Source organism: Eurosta solidaginis, chromosome 5 (assembly GCF_040869045.1).
Source record: "Eurosta solidaginis isolate ZX-2024a chromosome 5, ASM4086904v1, whole genome shotgun sequence".
NCBI classification, from domain to species: Eukaryota; Metazoa; Arthropoda; class Insecta; order Diptera; family Tephritidae; genus Eurosta; species Eurosta solidaginis.
In genome coordinates this window covers 29,849,038-29,863,804 of record NC_090323.1, presented here as the reverse complement: position 1 = coordinate 29,863,804, position 14,767 = coordinate 29,849,038, and the positions used below count along the sequence as shown (strand labels likewise).

The 14,767-nt window shown below is 39.5% G+C and overlaps 3 protein-coding genes across 4 annotated transcripts in view; 2 read left to right on the top strand and 1 right to left on the bottom strand.

Moving 5' to 3' along the window:
• The window catches only part of LOC137252714 (serine protease 3-like), a 59,903-nt gene extending 56,896 nt beyond the window's left edge, over window positions 1–3,007 (top strand). Inside the window, exons 4-6 of the mRNA XM_067788765.1 lie at window positions 1,929–1,951; window positions 2,010–2,106; window positions 2,239–3,007. Of these exons, the coding sequence (XP_067644866.1) occupies window positions 1,929–1,951; window positions 2,010–2,106; window positions 2,239–2,827 (709 nt within the window). The 3' untranslated portion in view covers window positions 2,828–3,007. The remainder of the gene's footprint in view (window positions 1–1,928; window positions 1,952–2,009; window positions 2,107–2,238) is intronic.
• Window positions 1–14,767, bottom strand: part of LOC137254449 (uncharacterized) — a 447,929-nt gene that overhangs the window by 356,887 nt on the left and 76,275 nt on the right. The window lies entirely within an intron of this gene.
• Window positions 6,203–10,842, top strand: LOC137252711 (collagenase-like). Its single transcript, XM_067788758.1, has 4 exons — window positions 6,203–6,225; window positions 8,541–8,563; window positions 8,622–8,718; window positions 8,851–10,842. Exons 1-4 carry the CDS (start codon window positions 6,203–6,205, stop codon window positions 9,437–9,439), a joined length of 732 nt encoding a protein of 243 aa, XP_067644859.1. The 3' UTR covers window positions 9,440–10,842.

Below are 14,767 nucleotides of genomic sequence, written 5' to 3'. Positions count from 1 at the left end.
GAAGCTGAGGAATGAATGAGCAGTTTGATTTAAATACGCTGTTGTGAAGTACATGATATTGAAGTATAATTGTACTACTCCCAAAGTAGACTAAATAAACACAGTTCGGCGATACGAACGTTTGCAGAAGGGGTGTAATTATCAGGAAATTCCCAAAACTCATTACAATACATATAGATATACATATGTATGTATGTACTACATACAAACAGTACAGAGGGAATAATGAAAATCTAACATTTTTCAACTCCTACTCCGGTCCTTAAATTGATGGTTTCTATATTCCAGAAATCCAATCACATTAATGTCCCTAGCTCCTGCCTTACCCTGCGGTATACTGTGTTGATACCGTAATAAACAGGTTCACAAGCTGCCAGATTCCTGCAGCGGTTTCCAAGCAGCAGTAGTAGCTGTAGGCAAAGCAGTAGAAACACAGTAGAAAATAGCTTAAACTGCAGCCGTGTCAACTTTTACATTGACAGCCAATCAGCAATTAAGGCAATAATTTCGCATAGCACAGCATCAAAAGGTCTGTTAGAATGTAAGCCATCCCTGGAAAGAATCGGCACAAGGAGAATCACATATATCTATATTGGGTCCTAGGGCATATGAGAATAGATAGGAATGAAAAAGCAGATGAACCAACTAAAAAAGGCCCCGAAGGTTGCTCCGCAGTCGTCCCACTTAGATTGACCGATATTAAGAGAAGGCGTGAGTTGCACATGATCAACCAAGCGGGAAAGGGAACCCAGTGCAAGGCTGTAACAAAGTTATTCCTATCATTGAAAGCAGAGGACTGTGTCTCATTCCGACCGGACACTGCCTCTTGGCGTCACCTTCAAATTAAGCTAGCAGATGTAGGAAGTGCGGGTTGGAGGATGAGACGATCGAGCACGTATTGTGCTCATGCCCTGCGCTTGCCAGGCTAAGACTCCAGCTTTTAGAGTGATATAGCTGTCATATCTTGAAGCAGAAAGTGCCATAAGTCCTAGAAAGCTTCTAGTATTTGCCAAGCGGACAGAGTTAATTTATAATATAGGTCCTGGTTTTTGATAGACTCTTTCAGTTTGCTCGTAAAATAAACTTCTTGCCACACTACCGAATCATTCAGTATATGTGAGGTCCGGCCAGTACAACCTAACCTAACCTCCCTCCCACTCTCTCCTTTTTTTCTTTATCCCTACATTCACTCCCCTCTCTGCGTCTCTTTCTTCCTTTCCGTCCCTTTCATCCTTTTTTTCTTTCTAGCTCCCTGTCCTTCTTCTTCCCTCCCTCCATCTATATCCATCTTTCTAACTTCTCAAAGCTCTACCTATTTCTCAGTCTTTTTCTCCTTCCACCGTTTTTCTTCTGCTTAGCCCTTTTTATGCTTCTCCATCCCTTATTCCCAGTCCGGGTACTAGTCCCAGCCCAAGTCCCAGAGTTATTTTCAGTCCCAGAGGGTGGTAGGTATAAAAAGTTTTGTCAAAATAAAATTAAGAGTTCGCTGTTCGCAAAAATTCATGAAAACGGTTCGAACCGTTTCAAGGGAATTCAACAACAAACACGGTGAAACGAGAATTTTATATATAAGATCACTATTCTGTTCTTTCTAGACCGATTGAAACTTTGAAGTTAAGGTGAAAAGTTAAAATCTATCCGAAGTGTCCTTAATCGATAGAAAATAAAAATCTCGCTTGTTGCGCAGCCAAAACCCCATATACTGTGAATTGCCGAAATATATGCATTTATGACAAAATATTGCAAACTATCCCATAGTACGTTATTGAACTATACTACAAATAAACCAAAATAGCCTATGCTTTAGTCAGTCTGAATTTGCTTGAACGTCAGCAACATGAAATTGTTGATAGCTTCGTCGCTCCTACTATGCATCGCCTCGGGGCTTGAAAATCGGGGATCTAGAAATACACAACGTGAACGCTTAGGGTCTATGGTGCAAAAGGTAGCTGTAAGTCTACGTATAGCAAATGGTCAAACGGCTTCTGCTAATCAATTTCCTTATCAAGCTGGTTTGTCGTTCTTTGATGGTGAAAATGCTCGCTTTTGTGGTGGATCTCTAATAAGCGAAGAATGGGTACTGACGGCTGCTCATTGTACTTTAAAGTAAGTTTTTAATTATATGTACTGTATGTTTTAGGGTGTGAGACAATTGGCGAAAAGAAAAGTTAATAAGTTAATCACCCAACAACGCACTGTCCATACGCAATCAGATCTAGTCAATCGTTTTAATTTCAGTGCTATTAGCGTGATCCTATTCTTAGGCAGCATCACTCGGTTAGATCCCATTGTACGCCTGAAGGTGGAGAAATGTGACATTAAAGTTCATCCCGCATTCGATGTGGAAACTAAGATAAATGATATAGCTTTGATCAAAATTCCAGCTGTAAAATATTCAGCTGCCATTAAACCGGTGTCTCTACCAAAATGTGCTCCAAGCTGTCCCGCTTACGTTGATGAAACTGTAGTGGCTTCTGGATGGGGTCGTACCTCTGATGCATCCACATCGTGTTCACCTGTTTTACAGTTCGCCAATTTGAAAGTGATCTCGAACGAAGTATGTGCTGAAGAATACGGTTCATCTAAGATCGATACCGGAAATTTGTGTACTTCCACTGTCAATCGTATTGCAGCTTGTCGTGGTGATTCTGGTGGTCCATTGGTGTTGGCATCTTCAAAGCTTCAAATTGGTATTATGTCTTTTCATTCACACAAAGGATGTGAAAGTGATTCACCAGCTGGACATACTCGTGTCACTTCCTACTTGGATTGGATTCAGGCAAATACGGGGATCAAGCTTAATAAAAATAAGTGGTTGTGTTTCTAAAAAATATTGACCTCAAAATTATTAATTATAAGTAGAAATTATAAAAAATAATTAATGACAGGGTTGAGTCATCACGGCACCCTTGCATATATATCTGGCTTCTCGGCATAACCGAAAAAGCCACATTTTTCTCGAAATTGAAGTACTTAGTGCGCGATAGCAAACTAAATGGTGGAGAGAAAAAATTCCTCCAGTGTTTATCTTCTCAGAAATTGTTTTTTAGTGTTTATTTCATATTTGGCACATTGGTGGGCACTAGTAGAAGGTGCGTAAGGGGGGCGGAGTTGTACCAGCCGAGGCACCGTTGGTCGACCCGTGGGCGGAGGGGAAGTGCACCTTAACGGCACAGCGGTAGCCCCTGTGTGCACGCATCGGCTCACGGCTGAAACCAGAACTATGGAGAGGGGTCGTGCGGTCGTTCGGGCAGCGGGTCATTCCTTACCAGACCAGGGCGACGGAGGGAAAAGTAGCCCGAAGACACCACTCTCGTCGTCCTGGTGCAGCAAGGGATGACTCGCGCCACGGCCGCACCCTCTTCTCCCTAGCTAACTAGTGGTTGTGGTCCCACCGCTCCGGCCAGCCTATTAAACCAGAGCTGAGGGGGAGGGGTGCTTTGGGTCATTGAGGCGGCGGGCCGCTCAAGCACCAAGGTGGGCGACGGAGGGAAAAGTAGTCCGAAGACACCACTCGCGTCGTCCAGCCCTGGTGGAGGGTGACCCGCGCCATGGCGGCACCCCTGCCACGCAGCCCGAGCTGAGGATGGAAGGGGGTATTTGGTCATTGAGGCAGCGGGCCGCTCAAGCACCAAGGTGGGCGACGGAGGGAAAAGTAGTCCGAAGACACCACTCGCGTCGTGCAGCCCTGGTGGAGGGTGACCCGCGCCATTACAGCGCCCCTTCCACTCAGCTAGCTAGCCGAAGTGGTTATTTTGTCTTTAAAAAGACAACCACTCCCGCTGGCTCACCTGTGAGGACTGAATTGCAAAAATGCAAATTTGATGTTTATATTGGTGGTGCCGCAAACTGGTTGAGAAGTCAACACACCATTATTGTGATTTTCATTGGTTTGCTATCAGTGGTTGTTGACTATGCTATAAAAGAATAAGTACAAGTGGTTGTTGGTTATGCTATAGAAAAATAAGTACAGGGAGGTTCAGGCTTAAGTGAATAAGGAAATACAGGGGGTTACGTTATTGTAACGCTACGTTACACAGCGTTAGTCAAAAATCACGCCAACGAAAAGACTATATTAAAATGGGTGTACGAAATATTTGTTTTTAGGTGTTACCTTTCTGTACTTGTGAAAATGTTTAATGCACTCCAGCAGTGCCAACAGCTCTTTCCGAGTAACGCAATATCTTCTCTCTGAAAAAAAAATTGGAAACTTTCTTCTACAAGAAAATTTTTGCCTCCTGAACGGTATCACATGATCTGATTCAGGAAAGCGTCCCTTCTGTGTAAGCCGGCTTTCAAAACACGCCGTGTGGAAGTGGAAAGGCCAGATTGGGTGAGCACAATATTGGAGGCACTGAAAGGGTCGTAAAAGCGGAGTGAAAGAGTTATCAAATGCGGGAAGCCAGGTCACATCACACGCCATTGCGGTCTTGACCCTAGTGGTTCTAACATCTAACAGCATAGGTGGTCTTAAGCACAAATCTGAAGGATATGAGCTAAAGCAAGCCACATTCAAGGAGCGAGAACTTCCTCCAGCTAGTGAATGTCCTGTGATATCTGTATCACAAATTGGAAGAAAATCCTGCTGTATTACCGTTCGAGAATATGCGTATAGCGAGAGGCGTTTACTGACTGTAGATACGGGCGCATAACATTGCATAATCCGATCTGATTTGGTCAACAGGAGAGTAAAGCCATTACATCGAGCAAGATTGCGTACGGTCACTGGCGAGTATAACCAAGCCCAGAGAGAAGTGATATGTGAAGTTTTAATTGGGAGGTCACGGTTCTACACAAATTCGTTGTGGCAGATATCGTTGATGAAGTCATATTGGGAGTGGACTTCTTAATTGACCATGGCATCAGGATCGACTTGCAAAGAAGGATTATGAGGTATAAGAACAAGGATGTACAACTTAACTTCAGTTTGGAGAAAGGGCTCAGCTGTAAGCGAGTGCTGGTGAAGGAGATTCGACAAAGGCCACAAAATTCAAAGGCAGTAAATCGGGCAAAGGTTGATGGAACGTATGGGCCCAACAAATCAAAACCGAATGTATCTGCGAGAAAAACCCTAATGGACGCACTAAAACGAAGGAAAGAATTTCCCAGAAAGAATGCAAGGGTGGTTCCAAGCCAGGGCGCACTACTGTTGTGAACCTCAGAACAATACTGATTATGCAAAAGGAATCCGTCAAGCTCAAGCTCTGCGAAGTAGTCCAGTGGCCAAACAACAGAGTGCGAGGCAACGAACTAGGATAATGAGAATTAAGATAAAACACAGGTACAATGAGAACAAAAATTCGGGAGGTCTCTTGGAGAAAGATTTGGTACTGTTATACAATCGTTTAGAGATTTGTGTGATCGGGGCGATCAGACTTCGGTGGAGGGCACTGTCACGAATATTAGTACCAACATGCTGTTAATAGATAATCACATCAACAAATACAGTAAGCAGCCAAACTTATGTACATGCACACACATAACTAGCAGCTCGAAATGAAGAGATATCTCACACGCACACATGTTGTCATCAGCCGAAGTTGTTACTCACACATACACACGCATATAGCTCGATTACCAAGCAGGAGATATAACTGTTCTAGAAAGCAAAACGTCTAGACCTTAGTCGAAATATGCGGACGAGGCAACAGAGAGTATAAAAGCAGCGGAAGCTGAGGAATGAATGAGCAGTTTGATTTAAATACGCTGTTGTGAAGTACATGATATTGAAGTATAATTGTACTACTCCCAAAGTAGACTAAATAAACACAGTTCGGCGATACGAACTTCTTAATTGACCATGGCATCAGGATCGACTTGCAAAGAAGGATTATGAGGTATAAGAACAAGGATGTACAACTTAACTTCAGTTTGGAGAAAGGGCTCAGCTGTAAGCGAGTGCTGGTGAAGGAGATTCGACAAAGGCCACAAAATTCAAAGGCAGTAAATCGGGCAAAGGTTGATGGAACGAATGGGCCCAACAAATCAAAACCGAATGTATCTGCGAGAAAAACCCTAATGGACGCACTAAAACGAAGGAAAGAATTTCCCAGAAAGAATGCAAGGGTGGTTCCAAGCCAGGGCGCACTACTGTTGTGAACCTCAGAACGATACTGATTATGCAAAAGGAATCCGTCAAGCTCAAGCTCTGCGAAGTAGTCCAGTGGCCAAACAACAGAGTGCGAGGCAACGAACTAGGATAATGAGAATTAAGATAAAACACAGGTACAATGAGAACAAAAATTCGGGAGGTCTCTTGGAGAAAGATTTGGTACTGTTATACAATCGTTTAGAGATTTGTGTGATCGGGGCGATCAGACTTCGGTGGAGGGCACTGTCACGAATATTAGTACCAACATGCTGTTAATAGATAATCACATCAACAAATACAGTAAGCAGCCAAACTTATGTACATGCACACACATAACTAGCAGCTCGAAATGAAGAGATATCTCACATGCACACATGTTGTCATCAGCCGAAGTTGTTACTCACACATACACACGCATATAGCTCAATTACCAAGCAGGAGATATAACTGTTCTAGAAAGCAAAACGTCTAGACCTTAGTCGAAATATGCGGACGAGGCAACAGAGAGTATAAAAGCAGCGGAAGCTGAGGAATGAATGAGCAGTTTGATTTAAATACGCTGTTGTGAAGTACATGATATTGAAGTATAATTGTACTACTCCCAAAGTAGACTAAATAAACACAGTTCGGCGATACGAACGTTTGCAGAAGGGGTGTAATTATCAGGAAATTCCCAAAACTCATTACAATACATATAGATATACATATGTATGTATGTACTACATACAAACAGTACAGAGGGAATAATGAAAATCTAACATTTTTCAACTCCTACTCCGGTCCTTAAATTGATGGTTTCTATATTCCAGAAATCCAATCACATTAATGTCCCTAGCTCCTGCCTTACCCTGCGGTATACTGTGTTGATACCGTAATAAACAGGTTCACAAGCTGCCAGATTCCTGCAGCGGTTTCCAAGCAGCAGTAGTAGCTGTAGGCAAAGCAGTAGAAACACAGTAGAAAATAGCTTAAACTGCAGCCGTGTCAACTTTTACATTGACAGCCAATCAGCAATTAAGGCAATAATTTCGCATAGCACAGCATCAAAAGGTCTGTTAGAATGTAAGCCATCCCTGGAAAGAATCGGCACAAGGAGAATCACATATATCTATATTGGGTCCTAGGGCATATGAGAATAGATAGGAATGAAAAAGCAGATGAACCAACTAAAAAAGGCCCCGAAGGTTGCTCCGCAGTCGTCCCACTTAGATTGACCGATATTAAGAGAAGGCGTGAGTTGCACATGATCAACCAAGCGGGAAAGGGAACCCAGTGCAAGGCTGTAACAAAGTTATTCCTATCATTGAAAGCAGAGGACTGTGTCTCATTCCGACCGGACACTGCCTCTTGGCGTCACCTTCAAATTAAGCTAGCAGATGTAGGAAGTGCGGGTTGGAGGATGAGACGATCGAGCACGTATTGTGCTCATGCCCTGCGCTTGCCAGGCTAAGACTCCAGCTTTTAGAGTGATATAGCTGTCATATCTTGAAGCAGAAAGTGCCATAAGTCCTAGAAAGCTTCTAGTATTTGCCAAGCGGACAGAGTTAATTTATAATATAGGTCCTGGTTTTTGATAGACTCTTTCAGTTTGCTCGTAAAATAAACTTCTTGCCACACTACCGAATCATTCAGTATATGTGAGGTCCGGCCAGTACAACCTAACCTAACCTCCCTCCCACTCTCTCCTTTTTTTCTTTATCCCTACATTCACTCCCCTCTCTGCGTCTCTTTCTTCCTTTCCGTCCCTTTCATCCTTTTTTTCTTTCTAGCTCCCTGTCCTTCTTCTTCCCTCCCTCCATCTATATCCATCTTTCTAACTTCTCAAAGCTCTACCTATTTCTCAGTCTTTTTCTCCTTCCACCGTTTTTCTTCTGCTTAGCCCTTTTTATGCTTCTCCATCCCTTATTCCCAGTCCGGGTACTAGTCCCAGCCCAAGTCCCAGAGTTATTTTCAGTCCCAGAGGGTGGTAGGTATAAAAAGTTTTGTCAAAATAAAATTAAGAGTTCGCTGTTCGCAAAAATTCATGAAAACGGTTCGAACCGTTTCAAGGGAATTCAACAACAAACACGGTGAAACGAGAATTTTATATATAAGATCACTATTCTGTTCTTTCTAGACCGATTGAAACTTTGAAGTTAAGGTGAAAAGTTAAAATCTATCCGAAGTGTCCTTAATCGATAGAAAATAAAAATCTCGCTTGTTGCGCAGCCAAAACCCCATATACTGTGAATTGCCGAAATATATGCATTTATGACAAAATATTGCAAACTATCCCATAGTACGTTATTGAACTATACTACAAATAAACCAAAATAGCCTATGCTTTAGTCAGTCTGAATTTGCTTGAACGTCAGCAACATGAAATTGTTGATAGCTTCGTCGCTCCTACTATGCATCGCCTCGGGGCTTGAAAATCGGGGATCTAGAAATACACAACGTGAACGCTTAGGGTCTATGGTGCAAAAGGTAGCTGTAAGTCTACGTATAGCAAATGGTCAAACGGCTTCTGCTAATCAATTTCCTTATCAAGCTGGTTTGTCGTTCTTTGATGGTGAAAATGCTCGCTTTTGTGGTGGATCTCTAATAAGCGAAGAATGGGTACTGACGGCTGCTCATTGTACTTTAAAGTAAGTTTTTAATTATATGTACTGTATGTTTTAGGGTGTGAGACAATTGGCGAAAAGAAAAGTTAATAAGTTAATCACCCAACAACGCACTGTCCATACGCAATCAGATCTAGTCAATCGTTTTAATTTCAGTGCTATTAGCGTGATCCTATTCTTAGGCAGCATCACTCGGTTAGATCCCATTGTACGCCTGAAGGTGGAGAAATGTGACATTAAAGTTCATCCCGCATTCGATGTGGAAACTAAGATAAATGATATAGCTTTGATCAAAATTCCAGCTGTAAAATATTCAGCTGCCATTAAACCGGTGTCTCTACCAAAATGTGCTCCAAGCTGTCCCGCTTACGTTGATGAAACTGTAGTGGCTTCTGGATGGGGTCGTACCTCTGATGCATCCACATCGTGTTCACCTGTTTTACAGTTCGCCAATTTGAAAGTGATCTCGAACGAAGTATGTGCTGAAGAATACGGTTCATCTAAGATCGATACCGGAAATTTGTGTACTTCCACTGTCAATCGTATTGCAGCTTGTCGTGGTGATTCTGGTGGTCCATTGGTGTTGGCATCTTCAAAGCTTCAAATTGGTATTATGTCTTTTCATTCACACAAAGGATGTGAAAGTGATTCACCAGCTGGACATACTCGTGTCACTTCCTACTTGGATTGGATTCAGGCAAATACGGGGATCAAGCTTAATAAAAATAAGTGGTTGTGTTTCTAAAAAATATTGACCTCAAAATTATTAATTATAAGTAGAAATTATAAAAAATAATTAATGACAGGGTTGAGTCATCACGGCACCCTTGCATATATATCTGGCTTCTCGGCATAACCGAAAAAGCCACATTTTTCTCGAAATTGAAGTACTTAGTGCGCGATAGCAAACTAAATGGTGGAGAGAAAAAATTCCTCCAGTGTTTATCTTCTCAGAAATTGTTTTTTAGTGTTTATTTCATATTTGGCACATTGGTGGGCACGATGTGCTTACGTGTGGCGAATAAAAATCTCGCTTAGAAGTACAATGACAAAGTCAATAGTAAGGGACATTCCATGGAAAATCGTTAATTTTCGTCGATTTTTGAACTGATCTTATTAATTTTCAATGCTAATATATTTTAAATGTGTACTTAAATGGAACAATTTAAAATTTGTATTTTTTTAAATTAAAAACAAAAATGGTATAGAAAATTTAATTGAAAAATCAAATAGTTCTCAAAAACTCCGTAGCAACTCTAACCCTATTACTATACCTTCATATTAATTAGCTGAAAAAATTAACACTTTATTTCTGTACATGGACTTAGCCTGTACCTGGAATATGTATGTGAATATATGTAAGTAAACTGGAGTAAATTGCCAGAAGAGAATTTAGGCCTAGTTTTTCTTCTAATTTACGTCTGAAAAGTGCACTTTTAAAAATTGTTTCTTTATTTATTCTTTTTTCGAATAAACGTTTTTGGATTTAGTTTGCTATTTTAACAAACCTTGGTACAACTATTACCAAATATGTTTGCTATTGTTTTTTGTTAATCTATATATTAATACGCTAACAAAATTTCCATACAATCAATTGACAGGCTGTTTCGCATAGTTAGCGTACGTAAAATCATATAAAAGTTATATGAATCGATTCTTATTGATCAGCCGCAGTGCATAGACCTATTTTTGTTAACAAATATTACTCTATTTGTTTATAATTAATAGACAGTTTTTTGAAAATTCGAAAATCTGTGCAAATATCGAAATTGCCATCTGTAGGACCCATTATGTTCACAAACACCCTGAATTCGAAATTCCGAAAGCCGTATTGTCGCGGTGCTCAAATGTTTCATCTACATATGTACATATTCGTACGCGCCAAACGGTGAGAGAACTACTGCCTCACTCATTTTCAGTTCAAATAAAATATTGTTTCCCATTGTTGCCACTTACATACATATATTGGTATGTACCCAAATCTTTAAAAAATTGTTTTAAAATAATTGTTAGCGCACAAAAAAACTTTAAAGAGAAGTAATAACTTAGCCGGCCAATTTTTTTGGACAAATTTTACTTACACGTAAATGCATAGGTCTTTATTTAACAGATTCTTTGTTTTTTATTTTAATTGTTTTCAAAAAAAACATGAAATCACAAATAATGAGTCAACTTTTGTTCAAACTCACTAAGTTTATTTATTTATAACAATTAACAAAAAAAAAAAAAATTTGCTACAAAAATATAACATTAAATTTTTTATATCGTTTTTTTATGCTAATTTATTTTATTTTATTATATATTCTTTTACTTGAACTTTGTTTATTATTATTTAAATGCAACTTGAGTGAATCGAAAATTGAAAAAAATACAAATTGGTCGAATTTCCACCACAGGCGATACTAGTATTAATAATTTCCCTGAAGTTTCACCTGACTTACTGGTGTCCCGTACAAACGGATGCTTTCTGCTATTTTTCACGCACATATAGAAATATTTCAAGAGCTGTTTTCTATTTTTATTTGCACATGTACCATGCAATCCTAATGCACTAAAGAGTTTGTCTGAAAAAGCTATAGTTTTTCTTTGGCTAAGACCTAAAAATGAAACAAGTAAGGAAGGTTAAGTTCGGGTGTAACCGAACATTACATACTCAGCCTTCTTTTAAAAGTGGGCGGTGCCATGCCCATTTTCCAAAATATTACTAATTTTCTATTCTGCGTCATAAGGTCAACCCACCTACCAAGTTTTATCGCTTTATCGGTCTTTGGTAATGAATTATCGCACTTTTTCGATTTTTCGAAATTTTCGATATCGAAAAAGTGGGCGTGATTGTAGTCATTTCGTTCATTTTAAATAGTGATCTGAGATGAGTGACCAGGAACTTACACACCAAATTTCATCAAGATACCTCAAAATTTACTCAACTTATCGTGTTTACGAACAGACGTAAGGACGGACGAACATGACTAAAATAACTTCTTTTTTCGCCGCCCAGATCATTTTGATATATAGAAGTCTATATCTATTTCGATTAGTTTATGCCGATAAGGGGTAGCGTTATGCGAACAAAATTAGCTCTGCTCACCTGAGTATGAAAAATATGTACGATATGCCCCGTACCAACCGTGGAATGCTCCAGTAGCAATTATTGTGAAAAGCGGGTTTAATATTATCAATATCGCTGCCTCTATTTAAGAAGACGTAGATGACTTCTCTATACAATCTGAGCACTCTCTGAACATTAGTTGCCAGATCGTTTTTTCGTTCTGGCAAAAATTAGACCCGGGTTTGAAACCTTCCGTCTTTCGCCAATTTTCGGTAATATTTTAAATTGTTTCCTATACCCTGTGCCGTATTTTTCGTTCGTGTGGTAGCCATGTAGGTTGATGGATTTTTAAATGTCTAAACTTTGAGCTGGATATGAAAATATTTCGGGAAATAGCGAAGTTCATGAACCCCACTCCATTTATTATTATCTGAAATCGCTGTGTAAATGTATTTTTGTGAACAATCTAAATTTTTCCATCGTCTAATATATGGAAAGATCCGGTACAGATTCTGTAGTCTACATGTGTGTGTGTTCTATATGTGTATTATTTATTTTTATATAGAAAGTAGGCGTGGCAACCGATTTTGTGATTCTTGTCTAGTGCAATTGTGTTTTGAAAAGTAAAGACCGTTATAAATAATATCACAACATCTTTAACCGATTTTGAAGAAAATGCAAAGATTTTCGAGTGGCCTTAGTAGTCAAAGGTTGGTCAAATACAGTTTCTAATTCAACCTTATGAAGTTGATCATATAAAATTTAAGCAGTGTAGCTTTATAAATGACGGAAATGTCTCGTTAAGTATTGAATTACCACAGAATTACATATATTTTATTTTGAAATAGTATTTATTTTGTACAGAAGTATCAGTCGCGGTGAGAAAAAGTAGTGTTTTGAATTTCATTACAATACATTTCTTTAAACGACAGTTATTTAAAACAAGTAAGGAAGGCTAAGTTCGGGTGTAACCGAACATTACATACTCAGCTGAGAGATATGGAGACAAAATAAGGGAAAATCACCATGAAGGAAAATGAACCAAGGGTAACCCTGGAATGAGTTTGTATGACATGGGTTTTAAATGGAAGGTATTAAAGAGTATTTTAAAAGGGAGTTGGCCATACTTCTATAGGTGGACGTCATTTCGAGATATCGCCATAAAGGTGAACCAGGGGTGACTCTAGAATGTGTCTTTACGATATGGGTATCAAAATAAAGGTATTAATGAGGGTTTTAAAAGGGAGTGGCCCTTAGTTTTATATGCATAGGCGTTTTCGAGATATCGACCAAAATGTGGACCAGGGTGACCCAGAACATCATCTGTCGGGTACCGCTAATTTATTTATATATGTAATACCACGAACAGTATTCCTGCCAAGATTCCAAGGGCTTTTGATACCGCCCTGCAGAATTTTTTCATTTTCTTCTACTTAATATGGTAGGTGTCACACCCATTTTGCAAATTTTTTTCTAAAGTTATATTTTGCGTCAATAAACCAATCCAATTACCATGCTTCATACCTTTTTCGTATTTGGTATAGAATTATGGCATTTTTTTCATTTTTCGTAACTTTCAATATCGAAAAAGTGGGCGTGGTCATAGTCGGATTTCGGCCATATTTTATACCAAGATAAAGTGAGTTCAGGTAAGTATGTGAACTAAGTTTAGTATAGATACATACATTTTTGCTCAAGTTATCGTGTTAGCGGCCGAACGGAAGGAGAGACGGTCGACTGTGTATAAAAACTGGGCGTGGCTTCAACCGATTTTGTCCATTTTCACAGAAAACGGTTATCTATGCCCCTACCAAATTTCCCAAGGATTGGTATAATTATGTTCGTCTTATGGCATTAAAAGTATTATATTCTCGAATTAAATGAAAAATTTTTTTGTATTTTGTTGCACCATATAATTACTGGATTTGAATGTTGACATAATTTACTTATATACTGTAAAGATATTGAATTTTTTCTTAAAATTTTACTTAAAAAAAATTTTTTTTTTTTAAGTAAGCGTGTTCTTCATTCGATTGTGCTAATTTTTATTAAGCACACATATAGTAATAGGAGTAATCTTCCTGCCAAATTTCATCACGATATCTTCAACGACTGCCAAATTACAGCTTGCAAAACTTTTAAAGTACCTTCTTTTAAAAGTGGGCGGTGCCATGCCCATTTTCCAAAATATTACTAATTTTCTATTCTGCGTCATAAGGTCAACCCACCTACCAAGTTGCATCGCTTTATCCGTCTTTGGTAGTGAATTATCGCACTTTTTCCATTTTTCGAAATTTTCGATATCGAAAAAGTGGGCGTGATTGTAGTCATTTCGTTCATTTTAAATAGTGATCTGAGATGAGTGACCAGGAACATACACGCCAAATTTCATTAAGATACCTCAAAATTTACTCAAGTTATCGTGTTTACGGACGGACGGACGGACATGGCTAAATGAATTTATTTTTTCGCCCAGATAATTTTGATATATAGAAGTCTATATCTATCTCGATTGGGTTATGCCGTTACGGATTACCGTTATGCGAACATAGTTAATATACTCTGTGAGCTCTGCTCAGCTGAGTATAAAAAAACGTGTGATGATGACCTCACGGACAAACAGGGTGACGAATAGACCGATGAATGGATGAGCAATGCCAACATGAAATTTTTTTTTGGGTTGCTACTACCGATTTTTCCGGTTGACTTAAGTAGGATATAAAACAAATCGCTAGGCTCTACCACCGATTAAGCCGATAGTGGCTACCGAAAAAATCGGATTTTTTTCGCTAGCTCGTTCTCTGGTGACATTTTTGCTGTAGCTGAAAAAATTTGAATGACAAAAGGTGGCAAAAAAAACTTATCAGGATTAGCCTGGTTTCCCCTCACTAGGGTAGGCACCTTGTCGTTGGTGTGACGGCTTAGCCGATCTTCACAGCGACCGACTGTGATGCGGAGCTGTTTAGGACTGGCGTCTATGCCGTTTCGCCTTATAGGAGGGCGGCGGGATGTCGGTGAACAAGA